Source organism: Lynx canadensis, chromosome F2 (genome assembly GCF_007474595.2).
Source record: "Lynx canadensis isolate LIC74 chromosome F2, mLynCan4.pri.v2, whole genome shotgun sequence".
NCBI lineage: Eukaryota > Metazoa > Chordata > Mammalia > Carnivora > Felidae > Lynx > Lynx canadensis.
This window is the reverse complement of record NC_044320.2, coordinates 75,136,332-75,162,197: the sequence shown is the minus strand read 5'-3', so window position 1 is coordinate 75,162,197 and position 25,866 is coordinate 75,136,332. Positions and strand designations below refer to the sequence as shown.

Here is a 25,866-nt window from a genome sequence, read left to right as displayed (position 1 = left end):
CTGCCTTGAGAATCGAGTTTTTAGGTATTCCTCAGAAGAGGACCCTACATAGAAATACATAGACAGATGAAACCTTAAGTTGGCCAGAGACAGTTTTAACCATAGTCTTGGAGTGTGGGAAGCTAGACTAACAGTTAAATGTCCTCATTCCATTCTTACCATAAACACTTATTTTAGTAATGTTATTTTTTCTCTGGTAGAATTGGATTTGGTACAACTGCCTTGTGAGGATTTGATGGTGGCTTTATTTCATGTTTTTGTTGATTTGCTTTTTATAAACACTACGTATTTACTGTGTGGTGAGCGTTCTGTTGAAAATCTTTTGTCTTTCATGTTTTGATTTTACTAGTATAACTAGGTCTGGAGTTTTCCTTTCTCTCCTATCTGATACTCTGAGAGCTGACCCTGTCATGCTCAGCCTTATCATCTGATTCTGGAGAAATTATCTCCCATTACCTATTCAATTAAATTTCACACCACCTTGGTTTTTTTTCCTGGGACATCACTTACGCGTGTGTTAGTCTTTTATAATTCTATTTTCGGGCGCTTTTTCTCTTCCTTTTTCTTCTGGGAGATCTGGGCTTCCAACTAGTTCATTCCTGAGAGTGTATTCCTTGTGTTTTTTTAGTTCAAGTATCGTGTTCTTTATACTTAAAATTTCTGTACTGTTTTTGTTTTCTTTTATACTGTAATAATATCTCTTACTGTTATTATAAGTTTAAATTCTTAATCTGGTCTGTCCTTTCTGCATTTCATGTAATTTAGAATCCATTTTGTTTTTCTTCCATGAAATACTGGCGGTCCTCAAATGTCTTAGCGTGCATTGACTGTTCTCAAGTAACGTGGAGGAGACAGGCCAGGCTAGAAACTAGCGTCGACTCTGGCTGTACCCTAGGGTCACTGGGGACCCTTAGAAAAACTGTGGCTATGTAAGCCCCACCTCAGAAACTGATCTAACCAGGTTCGTAAAGCTGCCAGATCATTCTAAGGTGGAGCCCGGGCAGCCTAGCGCTGCTCACCGCTGTGTTAGCCCCGGTGATAACCTCAGGGGACGAGAGTGTCAGGTGAGCTATGGGGTTGCCAGCCCAGGAACCACAAGACCGCAGTTCATTGTCACCAAACACCACGTCAGGAGGCAACTCCTCGCTCTTGGGGAGGGGCTGGACCGAAGCGGATTCACGGGCTCTTTCATCCCCCAGTGTCATTCATCAGCTCGAGGGTGTGGAGAGGGAGGAGTGAGACGGTGGCTGTCAGGGACTCGTGGCCACCTGTTCCTCTCAGCTCGTCACGCGGGATTTCTTTTCAGACTGCCCTAACGACTGAACGTTGACCAGAGTTCCCGGTTTCTGGAAGTGAGGCAGCGTATACCAAGTACAAGGCAATTGGCCGAGGGAGCAGCCGGAGCGGAACTTGCAAGTTCTTGTTCTCCTTCTTCCAGTGCCGGCTTCCCACAGGCCCGTGCCTCCCGCCTCAGGCCAGAGGCGCTGCCCTCCGTCCTGCGCACACACGTTCAGACCATCCCGGGTCTCCGGAGGTCTCGTTCGTTTGGCGGCCTCCCTTTGTAGTGTCTTCATCCGGTGCTGGCTTGCGGTAGCCAACAGGCCTCCTAGCCCGGCACCGTCCCAGGGCTTTCGCCGCGGGGACGTGAATAACGACAGTGCAACCTTCTCACGAGAAAGGTGGGGATTGAGCGCGCTGGCTCTCTGGTTGGATGACTTCAGGAAACACTCCGGTGATGTAGGACGTAAACTGGACTTCGGAGACCAAGAAGCTTCGATGGTAGGAGTTGAGCAGAAGGTGGCCAGAGCGCCAAAGACACAGCAGTGGGAATGTGTGGGTAGCGTTCAGTTAGTGGGCTCAGAGAGAGAGAGCAAATCAAACGGACCGGGTTTAGTCTCGGCCCTGCCACTCACCAGCTGTCCGGCGACGGTTCCGAGGCGTAGACGAGTCTGGGGATTCCGCGTTTAACACGGTACCTGTAGCCCATAAACCTTCGATAACGTCCTGTGTCTGTGACTTATCGCAAAGTTGTTGTGAGGAGAATGTAAACGGCTCCTAACACCTTGAAGAGGACCCGTATGGAGAGATGATATGTTTTCCCTAGAGGACAGAATAGAAGCTCCTGTATTTGTGAAATGATAGAACTTAATTTATAAACACACCTCCCCGATCACCTGTTTTTCTCATCCTCTCATCAGAAACATACACTCCGAACAGACATACACTTGTGTCAGTTGGGCACACTCTCGCGATCATGACGTATTTCCTTGGTCTTTGCAACACTGGCTCTCAGCTCCGGCTGCTAATTGGAATCGCCTGAGTGGCTTTTGTTTTTTATTGTGGTAAGATGCACACAACAAAACTTACCATAAACCATCTGTGAACGTCAGACACATTCGCACTGTCGTGCAACCATCCCGCCATCCGCCTCAGAACTTTTACATCTTCCCAAACTGAAACTCTGTACTGTGAAACACTGACTCACCACCTGCCCCTGGCAACCACCATTCTCCTCTCTGTGTCCGTGAATTTCACTGATCTAGGTACCCCAAATAAGTGGAGTCATACAGTATTTGTCCCTTTGTATCTAGCCTGTTTCCCGGAGTATAATGTCCTGAAGTCATCCACGTTTCAGCGTGTGCCAGAACTTCCTTCCTTATTAAGGCCGAACGGTATTCCGTTGTGTGGACATACCACATACCGCTTATCCGTTCATCAGTGGTCATTTTGAGCTACTTTCACCTTTTGGCCGATGTGAATAATGCTGCTGCGGGTGCCCTGTATCTTTTCCTGCTTTGAGTTCTTTCGGGTATATACCCAGAAGCAAAATTGCCGGATCATAGAGCAATTCTGTTTAGTTTTTTGAGGACCCCCCCTACAATTACTCCCTGGCAGCTGAACCAGTTTACATTCCTACCAGCAATTCATCAGGAGTTCAGTTTCTCCACATTCTCACCAACACTTGTTTTTTCTGTTGGTTGTTGTTTTGTTATGATAATAGCCGCCCTAATGGGTATGAAATGGTATCTCATTGTCGTTTTGATCTGCGCTTCCCTAATGACTCATGATGTTGAGGACCATCTGTTCACGTGCGTATCTTCTGGGTATTAATCCCCTCTCAGTATATACTTTGCCCGTATTTTTCCCCATCCTGTGGGTTGCCTTTTTTACTCTCTTGATAGTGTTCCTTGCTGTACAAAGTTTGTAATTTTGATGAAGTTCAGTTTGGCTCTTTTTCCTGTGTATTGCCGGTGCTTTTGGTGTCATAGTCAAGAAATTGTTACCAAATCTAATGTCATGAAACTCTTGCCTGTGTTTTCTTCTGAGAGTTTTATGATTTTAGCAAGTAGCTTTTTAAAACTACCAGTTGAAGAGTCCCCAAATGATTGTAGTATGCTGTCGGAGTTGAGATTCTCTGGGATAAGAGAAGGTAAATGATCTGAACGAGCCGGAGCTCTTACTCTGTGGGTTAGAGGAGGTGAAATTAGATCTTGTCACCTGTCATCTATCTATGAGCCACAGTGTTTGAATATTAGACCTCCCAAACACTGTGTGCTGTACCGTTACAAGAAAAAGCACTGTCCCCTTGCTTCATGCATTTTTTATATCAAATCTCTTATTAAACTGTATCTCCTACTCACGTCACTCTCATCTGCCTCCTGTGCTCCCAAGTAAAGTTGAGCCTGTTGATTCCATAATTCTTATTTGCTCACATAAATATTATGCTCCATATTGCTAGTCTCATAAGTGGTTATGTGATCCTTCTGTTAAATATTTGATGGGCTTCTTGGGGTACTTGAATGACAATAGGAAACTCACTGTTTATTGCAAAAGTTACAGTGAGTTAAGTTAACATTTTCCCAAGGAGGAAGTTAATTTTTTTCTCTTTAACTTGTGTTTTTGGTTTAGTTCAGAAACCTGCCAGAATTAGTTCATTCACATTTTCTACCTGTAGAGGGAGTAACGACACTAAAAAATAATAAAAGTCAAAAAGGAAATGAGATTTCAAGTGTTATTATATTGTTTGGTATTAAATTTGGATCAAATTACAGTAGGGAGTCAACTTTTTAAAATGAAAAAAATCTATCCATATATAGTATTTTTACAATGGGAGACAAGACAGTTCTGCAAGAATGAGAGAGAGCAGCATTACAGAGAAGTCCACTTTTTTGCTAAGGAACATTTAGAATGTCACAGCAACCTGAACTTCCACATGGGCTGGGTTCCCCAAGTTCATGAGTCGGCTGTTTGAAACTCAGGCCGCATTTTTCCCACAGAAATGTCTATTAAGAACAGTTAATTTCCCATGCAGGGAGATTTGTACTCATGGTGCTTGTATTTAGGGTAACTAAAGTGAGTATGGACTCAGCACAGATACAGCTTGTCCTGTAGTCTTTCCACATGGGAGACGAGGCTAGTTGTTTTCTGTGTCTAGTAACACATTTTTCTAGGTCCCCTATTACCTCAGTCTCTTACTCCCCTTTTCTGTGTGGGTGTTATTCCAGGACACGTATTCCCTTGTTGTCCACACTCTCACTGTCCAACTCAAGAACTGAATAATTTAGAAAGTCTTTTTGCGACAGGTTCTTTGGAGGGAAGTCACAGTTGAAACTTTGGAACTGATTAGATTCAGTTTGGAGGGCCCAGGATATATGTATTTATCTACTGGATGATAATCTTCCTTTGACAATCAGAGTTCAGCCAATACTAGCTTTGGTTCCACCAGACATTCCAAATACGGGAAACTTCTGTTTTAAAAAGTGCACGTACACAATATGGATCGAGATGTCTGAGCAGAGCAGAAGGTCGGTATGAAGTCCCTTTGGGCGGCAGCTCCAACGTGGAGGAACCCGTCTGCTGGGCAGACGTTGGGGTGCTGAGAGGGGCGGCTGCTGGCTGCTGGGATACAGCACCTCCTTATCTTTTGTCTCCTGAAATGTCTAGCCTTCTCTTTAAAGGACTCTTCTTGATAGTTTGTGCGTACCGGTACAGAAAGGGCAGCGTTGAGCGCCATCCCTGAGGATTGTGTTGAAAAATGAACCGGGAGGCAGCCGCGCTTCGTGTCAGTCCGGGCACTGGGCTGGCAGACGCGCTCTGCCCTTCGGTGACCTCCCCCGCACACGCCGTGGTGACAAGCAGCCCAGTCCCCAACTGCTTTATTTCCCGAGGAAGCAGGAGCAGGTTTGTGAGCTGACCTAGTACCACAGGTAAAACTGAACCTGTGCTTGTTTACGTTGCAGCCCCAGGCCTAAAAGCTGTGAGACTGAATCAAGAGAGCCCTTCTTCCCAGTGGAGTGGGCCGAGTGCTTGAGGCTCCCGCTGGAGCCAGTACATGGTGTCTGGGGAGGGGAGAGCTCCTGCTTAACAGCAGTCCTCACGCTTCCAGCGGCTTGCTGTGTCAGGTGGGCGGGCAGGCAGGAAAGGAGGACTTACAGGTGACATTTCTAAAACCACATGGAAGAACAGTGAGGCTGAATATGGAAAGCTGAGGCAATGTTATTTGGAAAAAGATTACTCTCAATATAATGTTAAATATTTTAAATATAATTCAGTTCATTGGCGTTTTTAGTGTTTGTTCTTAGCTGAGTGCAATGAAAATCTACCACCGATTTCTTTGCAAATATTAGTTCCAAGCTGTTACAGTATCTGTTTATATGAGAAATGAAAAATTAGGGCCTTGCCGGTTTCTGTGATAAGAAATTTGTGTCAGATTCTTCCAAAAGAAATTTCCGTAGTAGAAATCTGGTATAATGGCAGCACGGTCGTAGAGCCAAAACCGAATCCACGTGGTCAGTATGATGAAGTCGTCCCGACAGGTGGAGGGCCCGTAGTCCGGGGGTAGATACCAGAAGCAGGAGAGAGTAGAAGAAGGACCAGGAACTGGATTGGATCTGCTACATGTAGGAATAGTAACCTCTGAAGCCGTTGAACCTGAAAGTAGCCAGCCCCTGAGACTCCGAGCGCTCAAAAGTACCCTCATCCTGCATTTGTATACAACACAAACAGCTTCTAATTATGTCCCTGTTGAATACACGTTTCTTGCTGGTTGGCATCCTTAGAGCTCGAGGCTTTCCCTGCGCGTTTCGTTGGATTATCTCAGTGGCTCCAGAGCAGGCAAGTCAGGTTCTCAGCCTGAAGTTGGCGATGCGAGGACTGGAGGAGTTCGGTGACTTCACTGCTCCTTCTGTCTCACAGTGGCAGGGCCTTGCCGTCTCCCACTGACAAGGCATTCACTACCAAGAGGAACAGGTCCGTCTGCTATCAGTGAGTTAGCCCACCCTCAAACTGGAAGCATTGAACAGAAGTTGGTACGAGAGAAGCAAGGGAGCTGTAAAGAACTTTGGCTGGGTCAGTTCTGTTTCATTCCTGATTAGTGAGAAAAAAGAGGGCTGGAACTTCACCGCAGACTGAAAGGCACTCGCTGCTGAGCTTTGTCTCCACGAGGATCCTCTTCTCTCTTCTAGGAACGGGTACCAGGTGTCTAGACCACTTCTATCCCTAGTGAAACCTACTGCCTAGTACATACAGTGCGGTTAAAGATACGTTCGACCAACTTCGGTAGCTGACTTTTCCCTGGGGAGTTTGCTGCTGGCCAGAAGGGCAGTGTTGTTCATTCTTGTGCTGCGTATATTCTCATTCTCCAGAGGGGCCCCATAAGTGCACCTGGCCCCATAAGTGCAACTGGCAAGGCAGATAAGATCCTGGACAGAAGCTTACATTTCTTCTGCTCCTTTGGGTAAATTTTTTCAGTAAATGATGTACATAAAAAGTAGAAGCATACCACGCGGTGCTACAAACAAGTCCTGTGCAGGCAGCCGGGGCCTCTGGATTCTCTGGTCCGTTGTGCTGTGTGTAACTAGCTGGATTTCAGAGCGGTCTTCGGGTTTCTGGTATCCAGCTCTGAGAACAGGTAAGGAGCAAAGCTCAGTGGACTGATTTTTGGTAGCCTTCTTCTGAGAAACTAATGTGGGAAAGCTTTTGGTGCTCAGCAGGGTTTTTTTGACCTGTCACCACTGTGCTCCTGTTGACAGCGGTGGCTTTTAAAAATCATATTTATTTCAATCACCAAGTCAATATTTGAAAAGAAAAAACAAGAAATGATACTTGTGGGAGCTTGAGGTAATCTTTAAGTTATCTGAAAAACTTTTAGCAAAAAAAATTAAGATTCATTCACTCCAGCATAGAAATCTCCTTCCTGTTTATCATGTGCAGATAAATGGAATTCAGCTTAAGTTGTGAGTATTCCCTGGTTTTCTGCTGGTAAAAAATACTTCCTTTTATCTCCCAGAGAACGGTTCATCAGAAATATTTTATCCAGCTTACTTTCATTTGTGTGCAGTTATTAATTGGCTGTCACAAAACACAAGGGCAAAGGAACCATAGATAAGGCACTTGTTTCCAGTCACAGCCAATAATACTTCAGATGCTTGCTGCTCCTGTCACTACTTGGCAGAAACGCGGGGGCGCCTGGGTGGCTCAGTCGGTTAAACGTCCGACTTGGGCTCAGGTCATGATCTCACGGTTCGTGAGTTCGAGCCCCACATCGGGCTCTGTGCTGTGCTGACAGCTCGGAGCCTGGAACGTGCTTCGGAATCTGTGTCTCCCTCTCTCTCTGCCCCACCCCTGCTCACACTCTTGTCTTTCTCAGTCTCTCAAAAATGAATAAACATACATACATACATACAAATAAATAAACAGACAAATAAATGGCGGAAATCTGTAGGCCCCATAAAAAATACTCCTCGTTTTCACCAGATGTAATTTGCATCTAAGCAAGTTTTTGCATATTGCAGATATAATCGCTTCTGCAGTGTAATAAAAAGACTTATTTCCAGTGCTCTGATTTTTCTGCATCTTATAATAAAGTTCCTGCCCTTAGCATTGATTATATATTTTTCCATTAGGATCCAGTTTAGTGGTTATTTTCGTTTATCTGTTCAGCTGCCGTACCTATTTACTTCAAATCAGTTTGCTTTTGAAAAACAAATGCAGGGGTGCCTCACCAACTCAGTCAGTAGAGCATGAGACTCTTGATCTCTCCAGGTCGTGAGTTCAAGCCCCACATTGGGCATAGTTTACTTAAAAAGAGAAAGAAAGAGAGGAAGGGAGGAAGGAAATGCACTTTTGAATGTTTAGTTGACTCTTAAATCTTTCGTTTTTATTAAAGTTACCACCTTTACCACGATCTTTACCCATTTCTCCTTTCCCAGTCCCCAAGGAACAACTGTTTTAACATCTAGTTGATGAGGGTTACTAGCCTTAGTTCTAGTTCAGTCCAAACTAATTGGGATTTCTTTTGGTAAGTCTAGTATCCTTGGGTAATATGCCAGAAACATACTATGTAATCCAGAGGTAATAACCTTTATCTATTTACCTACCTGCCCTTTACTCTCCCTTTCCTGTCTTGCCTCCCTCCTTTCCTCCTTTTCTCTCTCTCAATTTATTAAACTTTAAGAAAGAGGAAGGAATCAAATAGCCTTTTTTCAGTTAAACCTGCTAGTGAAAAATAAAGACAACTGGAAATCAATGGCATTAAGTTTGATTGAAACAAAGTATCACTGGTTTGAACTACACAGTCTTTATAGTCTTTTCAGCTCCAGAATCCTAACCTTTATATAGTTGGGGGCCTGGGTGGCTCAGTCAGTTAAGCCTCTGACTCTCGTTTTTGGCTCAGATCATGATCTCATGGTGTGTGAATTTGAGCCCCTGCATCAAACTCTGGGGTGACAGTGCAGAGCCTGCTTGGAATTCTCTCTCTCTTCCTTTCTCTCTGCCCCTTCCCAGCTTTGTGTGTGTGTGTGTGTGTGTGTGTGTGTGTGTGTGTGTCTAATAGTTAAATAAACATTTAAAAGAACTTTAAAAATAAAATATATATGGTTTTAAAAACATGAAAAAGTACAAAAACACTAAAGTTAGAAATTGGTTTTAATTAGAACATGTGAAAGTAACACTTTAAGTCTCTAAACACTGAATAGATACGAGTTTTCTCATTATATTTTGACATAGACCCACCTTTTCCTCAGTATCAGGAAAAGTGCACGCTTGTTTTTTTGTCTGCCATCTGCCTCTCCCAGCCTTCAAGAAGGTTGAGATTTTGTGTGTGTGTTTTTGCTACACTCCACTACCTGGAACAAAAACCTCCATGCATTCAGTAAATAGTTTTTGAATAAAATAATTCATTAAGCATTTTGCAACAGACCCGAGAAAACTCTCACGTGGTGAGCGCATCTCCATTCTTTTTTCTATCCAGAAAAAAGTACCCCACTTTCTCAGGGATTTGTTGGGTTTTTCTTAAGTTTATTTATTTTTGAGAGAGAGCACGAGCAGGGGAGCGGCAGAGAGGGTGAGGGGGTGGGGATAGGATCTGAAGTGAGCTCTGTGCTGACAGCAGAAAGCCCAATGCGGGGCTCGAACTCACGAACCTCAAGATCATGATCTGAGCCCAAGTCAGACACTTAACTGACTAAACCACCCAGGAGCCCCTCAGAGATTTGTTTTAATATAATTCTATTTATGGCTCACAAAACGTACTTTTCAGGGACATAGGTAGTGCAGTTTTTCAGATCCTTCTAAATTGATGGTGGAACTGGTATTCAGATTTGCCTCTGACTTTGCTCTTGGTTTTCTGCTAGACCTCTCCTAGTAGACTTTTGCTGTGGTCTCAACTCTAGTTCTCTTAACCTGCCCTCTCCTCTCCCCCTGCCTTGTCCTCCTCTCTCCTCCCCAGTCACCACCCCCAACCCCCGCCTCCCTCGAGAAAACTTCAGCTTGCCAATTCGTCACTTCCTCTTGAGCAAATCACTGGTTTAAAGGAACAGGAGAAATACTGCACCTGAATTATGTCTAACTCCTGGGAAACTTACCATGAAATAATTATATTTTAGATATACTAGTGAGAATGCCTTTTATTGTTTGAAGACAAAATTTGTCATTTTGCCCTTATGAAAAATCAGACTAACAGGGGCACCTGGCTGGCTCAGTCGGTGGAGCGTGTGACTCTTGGTCTCAGGGTTGTAAGTAAGTTCAAGCCCCCTGTTGGGTGTGGAGCCTACTTAAAAAAAAAAAAAAAAAAAAAAAGAAATGAATAAAGAAAAATCAGACTGGCATAAAGATACCAAAATAGAAGAAACAATTATTCCTATAATTACCACTTAAAGACTAGTTGGCTACCTTTAATTTCTAAAGTTTTACTTTAATGTACCCTTTATTAGTAAATAGTGGGATACACGTGTGCTTTTTATCGTTATGACAGATACTGTGTTTGACTTGGGTTGTCAGCTATTCCTACTGATAAAAACACAGCCATCTCTTTGGTGTGTGGTATTTTTGTTGTTGTTTTTTTTTGGGGGGGGGGTTCTGTTTGTTTTTTTGTTTTGTTTTTTTTTTGCAGGTGGGCATTGATGTTGATATTAACTTTTTTAGTGGGACAGCTTCTTTTAGAATGACCTGTGGTTTCTTCCCTATTTCTGTAGCTGTAACTTTTTTTCTAAGAGGAAGTTGAAATGCTTTTTTAAAATACACACTCATTGGTGATGCACAAAAAATCTTCCCTTCTGCCAGATGCTGATGTAGCACGTGTAATGCCGCTGAGGTTAGTTCTCTCAACCTCCATGCCAAACGAAACCAGCTGCAGCCCTGCAAAATACTCTGCCGATTAGGATCACAGAATGGATTACGGAAGCTACAGGTCTCCTTTCGTTGGAACCTGCCCCTGATATCTTGGGTATCCCCAAATATCAGTGCCTTCGGTTATCAGACCCCCAGGACTTTCCCCTTGCAATACCCTTCCCCCTGATCGTTCTCGCTGCTATCTTGATAAAGATTCTGGTAATGGAATCGTGGGTTTAGAAGGTAATTAATATATTTGCTAGGTGATAGACGTGAGAATGAAAAGTTGTTGGAATGAACCAAAATTTTATCTGTAGACCTTTGGGGACAGCATTGCTAGTTTGAACCATCCTTTTGATGTTAACTCTGTGGAGGTGAAGAGGAGGTGATGCTTTTTTAGCTTCCTAATAAAAAGGTTGGTCACTGTTTCCTCGTAGACCTCAAAAAGTAGGGGGTCTTAAAAATATACACACAAGGGGCGCCTGGGTGGCTCAGTTAGTGGAGCATACACCTTCAGCTCAGGTCACGATCTCACGGTTCGTGAGTTCGAGCCCCTCATCAGGCTCACTGCTCTCAGTGCAGAGCATACTTTGGATCCTCTGGGCCCCACTCTCTCTGCCCCTCCCCTGCTCATGCTTTGTCTCAAAATTAAAGAAACGCTTAAAAAAACACACAAGAGCAACAGGTGGAGGAAGTGGTCCTGGTCAGGATAACAGCACAAGAGAAGGAAAAAGCATACAGCAGAGACCAGAACTCTGACAGGAGTGTGGGATCATTTCTGTCTTGCTGTCTGGTGTATTCCAGCATTAGGGAGCAGGTGCTCGATGAATATTGTTGAATGTGTGAAAGGGCAAGTCGAAGAAGGTAAGGTGAACAGGACCGAAAGCTGTCAGGGAAGGGAGTTCTTTTTTTAAGTTTCTATTTAATAAATAAACCTGATATTTGGGAAGGGTCCGTTCATTTTCTCTCCCTCTGAAGGGCGTTGGCTTCTGCCATTGGAGAGATTGGGTTCTGCCCAAGAAACACAAGCACATGGTCTTACCCATATGATCAAATGTGTTTGAAACAAGTATTTCTGCCACCAAATACTACATTAATACCTGCCTGGAAAGTAACGATGAACATTTGAGATGCCTTGTTATTTGAAAGACTTAATTGAAAAGCCAGAGTCTTATTATTTGATAAAGCATTTAAATGAAGGATTTATTTTGAAATCATGCTTCCGTTATGTGTGACTTTTTTCCATTCCTTTTTTTAGGTGGCATCCTTAGCCGGGCCTGGAGGGCAAGTGGAAATAGAACAAAACTTTCTTAATAATAAATTGAAGACAATCACTGCTTATTTTGGGGACCTGATTCGAAGATCAGCCTCTGAATCGTAACTGTGAAGGTGGTATAAGGACAGACAAATGGATCATGTGTGGTCAGAACGTTATTCAGATGAGACCCTTGAATTTCTTTCTACATTCACTAATATTTTGTACCCACGATCTTACATCACCGTATGACACAGGAGCTTACAGTAGATTCATGAATATTAATGAGGTACTTGGACACCTTTGGATAATATTAACTGTGTGCAGTATACATGAGGATAGTCAGTATCTGAAATGGAAAAGGTAGGCTTTCCCCTGTGCTTAATGTCAGACAGTGTGTATATATGTATGTGTGTGTGTATATATTTTTGAATCGCACATGTTTTGGTTTAACATCTTTGTGTGTAAGTGGGTATAAAAAACAATCACCGTGTTTCTTCTAATATAGCGATATAAAAAAACAGTGAATGAGCTGTAGTCTGCCCATCAGACCCCTGCTGAGATAAATAATATTAAGCCTTTAAGGGTAGAAACATAAACAGTACAGAAGGGTACAAAATGAAAAGTAGAACTCTCCTACCCCTTCCCCTATCCATTATTCATTTATCTAAAGATAACGACAGCCAACAGTATTTTATAATTCCTTTGGAAGACAGAAAAGGAATTGCAGTATACTTTAATACACTTTTTTCCCTCTCATTGATGCACTGTTCAGTACTCCCCCGTTTTTTACGTAACGTATGCTTTTTTAAACTATGTACATTTCATTAATGTATCTTGAAGACCTTTCCCATATCCTTACGTACATGGAGCTCTACCTCATTCCTTTTCATGGCTATCTTCTATTCCATCATGTTGTATTAATTTAACTGGTCCCTGTTGATGGACACCTGGACTGTTTTCAGTTTTTTGCAACTGTCAACTGTTGCAGGCGTCATCAAGCATTTTAATTTTGTTATCTTATGTGTCAGAAAAATAGTATCTTATTGTTTGTATGTATTCCTTAATTATGAATGAGATTTGAGCATATTTTCATGTATTTTGGTCTTAAGTTTTTCCCCTTTTAAACTTACTGTTCCTATATTTTATCAGTTTTGGAGGGATTGTTATCTTTTTCTTATTGATATACATGACTTCATAAATTAAAGAGCCCTTTGCCTTCAGTGGGTATTGCAGATATGTTTTTCCAGTTTGTTATTGGCCTTTGCTTGTTCTGTAGCTTTTTTGTTTTTGTTTTTGCCATACATGAGTTTTTAATTTTTATGTAGTCAGACATATCGGTCTTTTTCTTTGTTGCTTCTGGGTTTGTTTTTCTTAAAAGACATTTTTCCATTCCCAGAAAATACATTGATCTAAGCTTTTTTTTTTCTAGAATTTTACTGTGTTTGTGTCTTTGCTCCGTCTAGAATTTGCTTTTTAACATTCTCTGATTTTATAAAATTAATGTTTTAAATTTCCATTGCAAAAATAATAAGTATATTTTGTAAAATGGGGTTTATATTCTTTTTCTATTAAAATGGCAATGAAAGGAGGAATGTGTGTTGCGTAATTATTCATCTAAAAAGTGTATTTAGGGGGCGCCTGGGTGGCTCAGTTGGTTGACCATCCGGCTTCGGCTCCGGTCATGATCTCACGGTTCGTGGGTTCGAGCCCCGCGTCGGGCTCTGTGCAGACACACTCGGTGCCTGGAGCCTGCTTCTGATTCTGTGTCTTCCTCTCTCTCTCTGCCCTCCCCTGCTCACGCTCTGTCTCTTTCAAAAATAAAAACATTTTTTAAAAATTTAAAAAATAAATAAAAACTGCGTTTAGTCATTTTAACAAGTAGGTAAAAAGATAGGACCGTAGGACTCAGTCAGGGATCTGGGACCTTTATCTTTTAATAATGTGGCCATGTTAAACATTAGACAAAACATGACTTTGGCTGGGATGGAGCTAGGGGGATTGAAATAAACTGGAATTTCCAGTAAGTACTGGGAGAATAACGGTTAAATAAAACAACTTTGTCGGGGAATGGAGAAGCAATGCTAATTTTGTCTCTTGAAACTTTCCAATGTGTTCCCAGCTGTCCTGTGGCAATAGAGCTAGTCATGAAGGATGAATTGTTTATTGATTCGCAACATCAAAATCTGTCAACATTCTTTGTTTTTATACTTCTTCATCACAGAACATCAGTGTATGTATCGCAAGTCTGTCATCGTTTTTTAAATAATGGCACCCTTGGTCATAACCACGGGGCCTCTAGAACTAGAACATGACTGTACTCAGCCACCGAGGTAGGAGTTAGAGGAGTAAAAGCAGATTTCCGAAATCACCAAGTGTTTTTTAGTTTGTGTCCCTTAACCTTTCATGTGTATCTTTTTTCCACAGTACGTTTTCTTATTTATATATTGTTAACATTAAAACTAATTTATCTTTCTGAACATACATACGAGTAGAACGGGAAGCCTAGCCGAGATTAAAATACTCTCCACTAATCACACGCAGACATAACATAGACTCGTTTGTAGACTATTGGTAGTGGTCAAAAGAACTTTATCGTGCAGCTCCTGTGTTCAAATAAAATCTTACCAAAAGGCCAAATATGGAAAACAGATAAAAGTAAAGCTTCTAGAGTTGCTTCCGATAAAACAGAAATGAGGCTAGCAGCCCTTGTTCTAGTCCAACTCTTTTTTTCTTCTTGTTAAATTACAAGACTTCTTCAAAGTTGCTTTTATGAAAAAAAAAAAAAAGGATGTATTTTCAATCTGAGTACAAAGTGAACAACTCAAAAAGGGACACCCCCTACCCTCGCCTCCTGCCTGGAGCGCTTTGTCTCCACCTCGTCTCCCACATTTCCATTCCCCTTCCCAAAGGCAATGGTGGGCAGCACCTTAGTATGTTGTACTTCGAGACATTTCCCAGAGCTGTCCACACACAGTGGGATGGAACATAGGATAATATTTTGACATTTGATTTTGTTTTGAGTTTAATAAGCCGTACTAGTTTCTCCATTTTAATACGTAAACATTTGCGCTATCATTTTTTCTTTTTTATATTTATTTTTGAGAGAGAGACAGACAGGGTGAGAGCGGGGAGGGACAGAGTGAGAGGGAGACACAGAATCCAAAGCAGGCTCCAGGCTCTGAGCTGTCAGCACAGAGCCCGACACGGGGCTTGAACTCCTGAACCGTGAGATCATGACCTGAGCCAAAGTCAAACACTTAACCGACTGAGCCACCGAGGCACCCCTGTGCTGTCACTTTTAAACAGTCCCATAGTACAGATCTGAGACGGTCTTTAACCATTACCCTACTATGAACATTTCGGTTGTTCCTAGCTTTTGCGATTGCAGACGCTACTGCAGTGTGGATTTCTAAGTAGGGTAGGGTCCTAGAACTGAAACTTAGGTTAAAAGTCCTGCTAATTTTTGTATTTAGTATGTCATGTTAAGTTGCCCTTCAAAAATGTGTATTCTCACCAACTATGCAGGAAAAGGGCCACTCTTCCCGACTGTCCAGAACGTTGCATGTTTTCAATTCTTATTGTTACCAGACTGATCAAAGTTATTTTAATTGGCATGTCCTGATAACTAGTGAGGGATGAACAGTTTTTCATATATATTTGTTAGGCAAGTGCGTGTGCTGTTAGGCATCTAATCTTTTCACCAAATGAATACTAGCTAGTTACTATACCATTTTCTATTAAATGAACTAAACTTTGTCCTTTAATTTGGAATTCTGTGTGTGTGTGTGTGTGTGTGTGTGTGTGTGTGTGTGTGTATAATTCTACGTCTGGAATTCTTTTTGTCCCATCGGTCACTTGTCCATTCCTGTGCCGCGTTTTTGATTACTGTAGTTCTCATTGTATGTGCTAATAATTGCAAATCCCTCATCATTAGTCCTTCAAATTTTTCTCAGCTCTTCCTGAGCATTTTTACTTTTTTAGGTGAACTTAAAATTTTTTCATTTTTTTTTTAATGTTTATTTATTTTTGACACACAGAGAGACACAGCATGAGAGGAGGAGGGGCAGAGAGAGAGGGAGACACGGAGTCCGAAGCAGACTCCAGGCTCCAGGCCCCGAGCTGTCAGCACAGAGCCCGACGCGGGGCTCAAACTCACAAACCGTGAGATCATGACCTGAGCCGAAGTCGGACGCCCAACCGACCGAGCCACCCAGGCGCCTCTGTCAGTTCTATTTTTAAATCCCCATTAGGATTTACGGTTTTCAGTTCAGAAAGAGTGATGTCACAACATTGAATCTTTCTATCCAAAGACTTAAAATGTCCCTTTCTGATCTGTGTCTTTCCGTAAAGCCTTTATACTCATATAAATCTTGGTACTTTTGCCAAGTTTATTGCTTGGTATTTCACACTTCTGGTTTGATTTTGAATAGGATCTTTCTTGTTCTTACACTATTGTTTGCATGTAACCGCTCGTACTTTCTTACATCCAGTCACTTCACTGAACTCTTGAACAGTTCCAGCATTTCAACTGATTCACTTTGATTTTCTAAATCGGCAGTCATGACACCCTCATAAGAGTTTCTCTTTGCCAATATGTGTGCCTTTTAATCTTTATTCTTTTCCTATTGTATTGGTTAGGATTGCCGGGAATGTTATGATAATGGCACTTGCTTCTTGCTTTTTATTTTGCAGTGAAAGCTTAGAAGCATTTCTATTCGATGTTAGAGCTTGCCTTAGAATTAAAGATACTACTGTATCCTAGAGGTTTTTTTTTTTTTGCTCTTATTTAATAAAGTGCTAAAATACTCTTAAAATGTCAAATTATTCAAGAATATGGGCATGTATCATTAAATCCTACTTTATCATAATGTATTGTTTTAGTTCACTGCTGGATTTCACTTGGTAAGTTTACTTTGTTTATATTTGGTTTTTGTGCATTTTGCCTGGTTTTGGTATCAGAATTAGACTATGCTGGCAGAATGCTTTGGGAATGCTTCCTTTTTTTTTTTTTTTCCTGTGTCCTAAGTAACATTAGCATTATTGGTTCATTGAACCCTTGGTTAGAAGTCCAGGAAAACTAAGCCTGATACTTTTTTAAGCAAGATACTTTCATTTTTTTTAAATCATATTTTTCTTCCATTTTTTAATACTTTTGTGAGTTTTTTTAATAATTTATAATTTCAGAAATATAGATTCATTAAAGAAAATGTGGTATATTTACAATGGAATACTAGTGATCAAAAAGAATGAAATCTTGCCATTTGCAACAATGTGGATGGAACTAGAATGCATTATGCTAAGCGAAATAAGTCAGGAAAAGATATATCAAATGATTTCAACATTTGTGGTATTTAAGGAACAAAATTGACGAACATAGGGGAAGGGAAGGAAAAATAAGATGAAAACAGAGAGGGAGGCAAACCATAAGAGACTCTTAAATACAGAGAACAAACGGGGGGGTGGCGAGGAGGGTTGGCGAGGTGGGGGAAATGGGTGATGGGCATTGAGGAGGGCACTTGTTGGGATGAGTGCTGGGTTTTTAATGTAAGTGATGAATCACTAAATTCTACTCCTGAAACCATTTTAATACCATATGTTAACTAACTTAGATTTAAATAAAATTGAAAGAGTAGAAAAAGTATCTTCACTTAGATTTTGGTCTATCGATATAAAGTTAGCACGTTAACTTCCGATATTTCCTTTCATTGACTTTTTTTAAATGGTTTCTGTCATAAAATGATTGAAAAACTAGCATAAAACATTTTTTGTGGACAGCTCACTCGTTTTCCAAATGTTATTATCTCAGGCTGCCCGACAGTTCTGGAGGCCGTAGCAGAGGGGTGTAAGAGACAACAGGAAGTGCTCCCCAAGTCCTCATGTACCCCGGATCACGGCCCAACCAGGCAGAGGAAAGACGTCGGCCAGGCCAGTGCTTCCCAGACCTCAGGCAGTTGCCTGTTACCCTCATAATGTCACCACACCTGTTGTCAATGTGTAGCGGCAGTTTTTTTTAACTCAGCTAATTTTTAAAACTTAAAATGTATTTGAGGGGCCCCTGGGTGGCTCAGTCGGTTAAGCGTCTGACTTCGGCTCAGGTCCTGATCTCGTGGTCTGTGAGTTCGAGCCCCGCATCGGGCTCTGTGCTGACGGCTCGGAGCCTGGAGCCTGTGCCCCGCCTCTCTCTCTTCCCCTCCCCCGCTCATGCTCTGTCCCTCTCTGTCTCTCAAAAGTAAATAAATGTTAAAAAAAAAAAAATGTATTTGAAAAGCAATTTCAAATACGGCCAAAAATGAAAACTCACTATCCCTTTTAGTATTTGTATACTAATATAATAATAGAAAGGATGTTCATCCATTTAACTACCTAAAACAATGCTAGATACCACGCTTTGAGAAACAGTGGAACGGATGGCGAACGGTAAAGAAGATAAAGACCCACATCGTCCCCTCAAGGAACCAAGAAGCGTGACACAGCGTCCCGTGTACCATGAAAAGGCTGCCCTTCGAACATCATGGTAAGTTATCACAGGAGGAGATACAGGAGTAGGATTTTTCCAGGTTAACAACTTGGGACAAGACATTCCAAGAAAGGAAACAGCATTTAGAAGGCACAAAGGCAAAAGCATGCCATCTGCTTAGACATCAGTAAACGTCAAACTCCTGGTGAAGCTGAAGAGTCCTGTGCCTACAACCTGAACACGGTGCTGGCTTTTTTAAATTCTTTTTTTAGTGTTCATTATTTTTGAGAGAGAGAGAGAGAGAGAGAGAGAACAAGCAGGGGAGGGGCAGAAAGAGGGAGACACAGAATCCGAAGCAGGCTCCGGTCTCTGAGCTGCCAGCCCAGAGCCCGACGCGGGGCTTGAACTCACAGACCGCGAGATCACGACCTGAGCCGGAGTCGGACGCTTAACCCTCTGAGCCGCCCGGGTGCCCCGAGTGCTAGCTTTTTTAAATCAACACATTAAATAAAATCTACTGGAGGGTTTGCTGGCTGCTGCCAAGTAGTGAGCCCTGTAAATGGTGTTTCAAGAAAGGTGCAACAACTAGAATGTTCCATGAAACCGTGTAAATGTCCGTTGGTGGCAGAGCACAGGTACTGCTACGAGCTTGTTTCGTTTTCTGTTTGCCACGCACATTCACACACTGCCTGAATTCCACCCCTGATCGCTGTGGGGCCACGGACCGCAGCTGAAGATTTCCCTTGGAGGGATCTCTCGGACTCAGGAATTAGCCTTCCCCGGGAAGCAAGAGGCGTGGAAGGAGGCTCTCGTCCACATCAGTGATGTGTGTGTGTGGCACTGAGGACCAAAGGCAGAGGCAGATCTGAGAGAGGTTTAGGAGGTAGATAGAGCTCGGATGAGAGACGCAAGTCAGTGTCAGCCCGGTGGGCAAGTCCTTACTTTTCCTGGGAGACATTCTGTTCCTGGAGACCTCGTAGGATAAAACTCTCCTTTCTGCAAGAGCGGAGTGGGTTACTTCTCCAGCTTTGAATGGGGAAGGCATTCTGTAATTAAGCAAGACACCTCTTGGAAATCCTGAAGAGTATTAATGGGAATCCTCCAGATCAACACTGTCCAATGGAAACGTAATAGGAGAAGGGGTACCTGGGTGGCTCAGTTGGTTAAGTGTCCGGCTTCAGCTCAGGTCATGATCTCACAGTTTGTGGGTTCAAGCCCCGCATCGGGCTCTGTGCTGACAGCTCGGAGCCTGGAGCCTGCTTCGGATTCTGTGTCTCCCTCTCTCTCTTCCCCTCCCCCACCAGTGTGCTCTCTCTCTCTCTCTTTCTCTGTCTTTCGAAAATAAATAAATTTAAAAAAATTTTTTTAGAAATATAAGCAACAAACGTAATTTTACATTTTCTAGTAGCCACATTTAAAGGTAGAAATAAACAACAGGTGAAACTAATTTTGAAAATATTGTTTTAACATGTAAATGATATAAATCCATATTAATAAGATATTTTACTTTCTCTTACTAAGTTTTCAGTATCCAGTGTGGTTTTTTTAATTTTAATTTAGAGAGAGAGCGAGATCATGAGAAGGAGAGAGGGGCAGAGGGAGAGAGAGAGAAAGAATCCCAAGCAGACTCCACATTCAGCACCTAGTCCCACAAAAGGCTCGATCCCATGACCCTGGGATCATGACCTGAGCCAAAATGGAGAGTTGGTCGCTCAACTGAATGAGCCACACAGGCACCCCCTGGTTAAAATACTGTAAGTACTTTAAACTTACAGTACATCTCATTGGTAACCAGCTACACTTCATGTATTCGGTACCTACAGGGGGCTGGTCACTGATGGCTTCCGTTCAGATAGTGCAGATGTAAATTTCTGGAGAACGAAAAAGAACACTTTCATTCTGAGGCTTTGGTATCTTGTAATGAAATCTCAGATGCTTAGGAATTCAGATTTCATCCTTAGCTGATAGGGAGACATAGTCATTGAAGCTGGAAAAAGTGACCAGATTTGCATTTTATAACCCAGGATGAAATACTGCACAAGCCTTCCTCCTTCCAACTGGAAAGGTGAGATTCTTTTGCAGTATTTCAAATAAAAGCTTAGGAAGTCCTAAATTAAGGACTAATTAATCATTATCTCAAATGAAGTATAATCATGATTTTTTTAACCCTTGAAATAATCGGCAATAATAAGCTGAGATTACAAATAGTAAACCTATATGCTGAAAGTTTCTGTTGTAACTGTTACAGTGACTTGTGTCTGAGCCTAGACTAGCTATGGATCTTGGATGAATTTGCTTTAATTCTTTTAGGCCTGACGGCCTCGCTCTGGGCATTGATGAAGAACTCAGACTCCACAAGAACTCTGGGGAATTTGCCATTCTGGGGAATCCCTTCTCAACCTGCCCCACAACGAGGGACGGGAGAAGCGTTTTACTTTCTTTAAGACATGTGCTCCCTTTATTCAAATTCATTTTCTTTAAATGACATTTCTAGTAAATAAATAGAAAAAAAAAATGCATCTAAACGTTAATTTCCCGTGAGGAAATGCAAATAGCATACAAACACAAGAAATATACTTTTCCCTAATCACTCATTAAACAAATAAGTATGCCAGGCACTGCTAGACTTTGGGAGTTCACAATACCAGTTGAAACAATCCTTAAATACCAGGTTATATCTCTTCAGTTAGCAATTTAAAAGTAGTAGCATTCAATGATAGCTTGTTACGATAAATAATTCACTCATTCACTAGCTGTTCATTATCGCCTTTTGGAAAAGCAACGGAATGGGATCTGAGATGGCCCAGAGTTCTTTAACACTCGCTGCCAACCCAAGCCTGTGGCTATGACTTGAGGATTTAAGTTCCAACAGGTACCTTTAGTTCCAAATATGCAATTTCTTGTCTTGTGGCCCCGGAGCCTACCAGCTTATCCCTGGATTCTGCTGCCCCTCCTGGGCCTTCCACACGGTTGGACTGGCCTCACGGTTGCTTGTTTCCATGTTGCCTCTAGACGTGGTCTTGATCCATCCTGACCTCTTCATCTTTAGCCCTCAGTCCAGTCTGGATATACTCCCTCTGTCATTTATCTGACTCCTGAGGATCTGCCCTGCGGAAATCCTTGAGCGAGGGGAAAAATAGGCATATATCCATGAAGATATTCATTATATCCATGAAGATACTCGTTATATCCATGAAGATACTCGTTATATCCATGAAGATATTCGTTATATCCATGAAGATACTCGTTATATCCATGAAGATACTCATTATATCTATGAAGATATTCGTTACATCCATGAAGATACTCGTTATATCCATGAAGATACTCATTATATCTATGAAGATATTCATTATATCCATGAAGATATCCATTATATTTATGAAGATACTCGTTATATCCATGAAGATATTTGTTATATTTATGAAGATATTCGTTATATCCATGAAGATATTCGTTATATTTATGAAGATATTCGTTATATCCATGAAGATATTCGTTATATCCATGAAGATATTCGTTATATCCATGAAGATGTTCGTTATATCCATGAAGATATTCGTTATATCCGTGAAGATATTCGTTATATCCGTGAAGATGTTCGTTACATCCATGAAGATGTTCGTTATATCCATGAAGATATTCGTTATATCCATGAAGATATTCATTATATCCGTGAAGATATTCGTTATATCCATGAAGATATTCGTTATATCCATGAAGATGTTCATGACATATAGGGAAAAATTTGAAAACAACCCAAATATTCCCTAAAGAAGACTGGCTGTTTACATTGTGACTATTAAGACCATGAAAACACATAAATCTGCTTTTTCAAAATGTGTATAGCTCAAAGGAATCTCTCCAATGTTCTCCAACACCAAATAGTGCACTTTGAGGCCCCCATCTTAGGTCTTGCTACCCCTCTCCATTGGTCAGAGTGGAGCCTGGGATTCCTGTCTGCTCAGCCTCGCAGGGGCCAACGCATCTAGGTTGTCCTGCTCTGTTCTGGCTTAACCTCAGGACAAACTCTGGAGAACTGAGAGTGGGCTGTAAAGGTATTTCAAGTTCTACCCTTTGCGATCATGGCGCACATGGGCTGTTTCTTCTTGTCTCTGTGCCCCACCACGTGGACTCACTGCATGAATTTATTTATGCCCACAAAATTAATACCCATGCTAGAAAAAACAGTGTGCCCTGGAATGGTCCCAGCCCTTCTCCTGGAGAAAAATGTAAACCACAGTTTGAAGTGATAATGGCACGGCTCACTTCCCCAAAACTGAATGGTACCAAAAGAGTTTTTAATATTTTAAACTTTCTCCTCAGATTCCAGTGACAGTCTCACCATTTGTTACCAGGGTTCTCTCTAGAGAGAAATGGTTTCTAGGTGCATTTTACCAGATAACTATATGTTGAGGCACCATCTGTCTTGAGATTTTATACCGTGGCATGTGAAAATAAAACAGGCAAACAGTGTAGCACGTAAAGAGACATAGGCAAGATGCATAAAAAGCTGCAGGGGAGGGTACGAGAGTCAGATCTCTGCCCTGTCATCAGATAATCATTAGTGCTTCTTAGTAACACCAATAGTGAGACATTAAAATCTGGTGTGCGCCTTCATAATTACTTCTCCTTGGAATTTTGTAGCGCCTTCGGTTTTAAAATTTTATTTATCCATTTTGAGAGAGTGAAAGGGAGAGACAGAAACCCAAGCAGGCTCCTTCCATGCTGTCAGCGCAGAGCCCAACATGGGGCTCAATCTCCCAAACTGTGAGATCATGACCTGAGCCAAAATCAAGAGTCGGGCGCTCAACCGAATGAGCCACCCGGGTGACCCTGCAGTAGTAACTTCTAAAATCTTTAGCGATGGACAACCTGAAGATGTCTTTAATGTACAGTTGCTAACTAGGAAGCAGCCTCAAAGACGGCCTCCCAGTGATCCCTGCCTTGTGTAAGTCCCCTCCCCTTTAGTGTGGAGGAGACAAATAGAATTTGGCAGAAGTGAAAGAATCCGATTCTAAGATTAGGTTACGAAAAGACTGTAGCTTCCATTTGGGCACTGTTTTTCACTCTTGGAGTTTTCTCACCCTGAGAGAAACCAGCTGCCCTGTTGAGAGGCCCTTGTGGCAAGCCACTGAGGCCTGCCACCAAGTACGTGAGTGAGCTTAGAAGCACATCCCTTCCCAGCAGAGCCTTCAGATGAGACCACAGCCATAGCCAATGGCTCACCTGCAATGGAGTCTCAGGAGACACCTTGAATCAGAGACAGTCAGCTAAGCTACACTCGGACTCCTGACCCATGGAAACTATAAGGTAAACATGTATATGGTTTTAACCTGCTGAGTGTGGGGATAATGAATTACATGGCAGTAGATACTAACACAGTAACCAAGCCATGAAGGTTACTACAGCCACTTGGTTGACCAAAAGAGTTTTGACTTCTTATTCATAACTTATAAGCAAGAATCTCAAATTTCTACATAATTGGTGAATCATCTCCTCCCTACTGATTCTCACTGATGGTATCCTAGTCTAGGCCACCATCATCTCTAGCATCAATTTCTACCGGGGCCTCCTAACTGTTGTTTCTGACTCCAAGGGTGTTCCCCCATCCGTCTGTCTTCTAACTCTGCAGCAAGCAAAGCTCTCTAAATTCCAAATCTGGTTGTGTCTCTCCCAACCTGAAACTCTTCAGTGGCTATTCCATCCTTCTCTGTGCCCAAAAGAAAACCCTGAGTATCATCCCTGAACCCTCCCTCATGTGGCCCCCATAATAATGCTCAAATGCCTTCCCACGGCCTAGCCGCCAGCCCAGCCCACTTCTGCTTCTCTCCCAGTCACACCACGCCCTCTGCACTCATCCCACCACCCAGCCCGGACCCTACTGTTCAGTTCCAGCTTCTGCAAAGCCCTTCCCTCAGCTAGGACATTTCCCCAACACAGCGTGGTCATCTGACTAAATCCAATTCAGCCTAGCTCTCTGAGATCAGAGACTTTGTCACTCTCTCACCTCCCAGTCCCCTCTTGCCACCCCGTGTGGACCAGTCCCTTCCCTGAGTTCCTGTGACTATCTGCCCTGAGCACCTGCAGACCCCTCACACTGTCCTTCGGCAGAGTCTGGACCACTTCTTTGGGTTGAAGCATTGAGCTGAGAACCGCTGCTAAAATGTAAAGAGCCCTTTATTTATTTTGTATTTTTTTTTAGGTTCACTTATTTATTTTGAGAGAGACAGAGACAGCATGAGTGGGGGAGGGGCAGAGAGCGAGGGAGACAGAGGATCCCAAGCAGGCCCTGCACTGTCAGCATGGAGCCCTCCACGGGGCCCAAACCCACAAAACCACAAGATCATGACCTGAACCGAAACCAAGAGTTGGATGCTTAAGTGGCTGAGCCACCCAGGCTGCCCCAAAACCCTTTATTAATTCACAGCCTTCCGTGTCCTTAGCTGGAATAGTTAGGTTGTCGTTGTCCTTTTACTTTCGTAGGAAGATGGCAAATCGTTCTTCTTACAAGTTACTTCATTCAATATATGGCAAGGATTTGTAGCATCATCTGATCTTTCCATTTATAGAAATTGAGATTGACCCGTAATCACATGATCAGTTAGTTTCAAAATCAAGAGCACCTACAATTCTCGAATCTCTGACTTCTGCCCCAAGTACTGATGGACACTTCCTGTCTCTACTCATGCTCACAAATCCACTGACTTCTCCTTTCTGCCTACGAGAAAGGCACCTCCCAGCCAGCATTACAAAATACTACATATGCCCCAAATATCTTGACCAGGGAGGTCTTTTTTTTTTTTTTTTTAATTTTTTTTTTCAACGTTTATTTATTTTTGGGACAGAGAGAGACAGAGCATGAACAGGGGAGGGGCAGAGAGAGAGGGAGACACAGAATCGGAAACAGGCTCCAGGCTCCAAGCCATCAGCCCAGAGCCCGACGCGGGGCTCGAACTCCCGGACCGCGAGATCGTGACCTGGCTGAAGTCGGACGCTTAACCGACTGCGCCACCCAGGCGCCCCGAGGGAGGTCTTTACATAAACATTTTCACCATATCTGAAAAACTCATACCCAGCAAGACTCTGAGTGGTAAACTCACTTTTCCTGTTCTATAGATGAAAACAATAATAAATAATTAGAGATTTTTTGCATCCCCATGTGCCAATTTTGTATATTAAGTAGACATTAGAGGTATTTCAGATATTAAATTGCCAATTTTGAGTTTTCTTTCTAGCCTAGTTCTGTCCAACTTTTTACTGTTGTATATAAAAGGAGAGTTTTAAAGATCAAATTTTATTATTTACTGCTTTTTTTCAAATTCATTTATTTTGAGAGAGACAGAGACAGCACAAGTGGGGGAGGGGCAGAGAGAGAGAGAGAGAGAGAGAGAATCCAAAGCAGACTCCACGCTGTCAGCACAAAACCCAACGTGGGGCCCGAACCCACAAAACCGTGAGATCATGATCTGAGCAGAAATCGAGTCAGGCGCTTAACTGACTGAGCCATCCAGGCACTCCTATTATTTACTGCTTTTTAAAT

The 25,866-nt window shown here is 42.4% G+C and overlaps 1 protein-coding gene across 3 annotated transcripts in view; it reads left to right on the top strand.

The window, feature by feature from the left end:
- TGS1 (trimethylguanosine synthase 1) overlaps window positions 1-13,488 on the top strand; it is a 48,893-nt gene extending 35,405 nt beyond the window's left edge. For 2 of the 3 annotated variants that reach the window (XM_030303686.1, XM_030303684.1), the window contains one exon: window positions 11,867-13,217. In XM_030303686.1, the coding sequence (XP_030159546.1) occupies window positions 11,867-11,989 (123 nt within the window). In that variant the 3' untranslated portion in view covers window positions 11,990-13,217. Of the gene's footprint in view, window positions 1-11,866 lie in introns of all 3 variants that reach the window. The other variant, XM_030303681.2, reaches the window with a different exon arrangement.
- The last annotated feature ends 12,378 nt before the right edge of the window (window positions 13,489-25,866 follow it).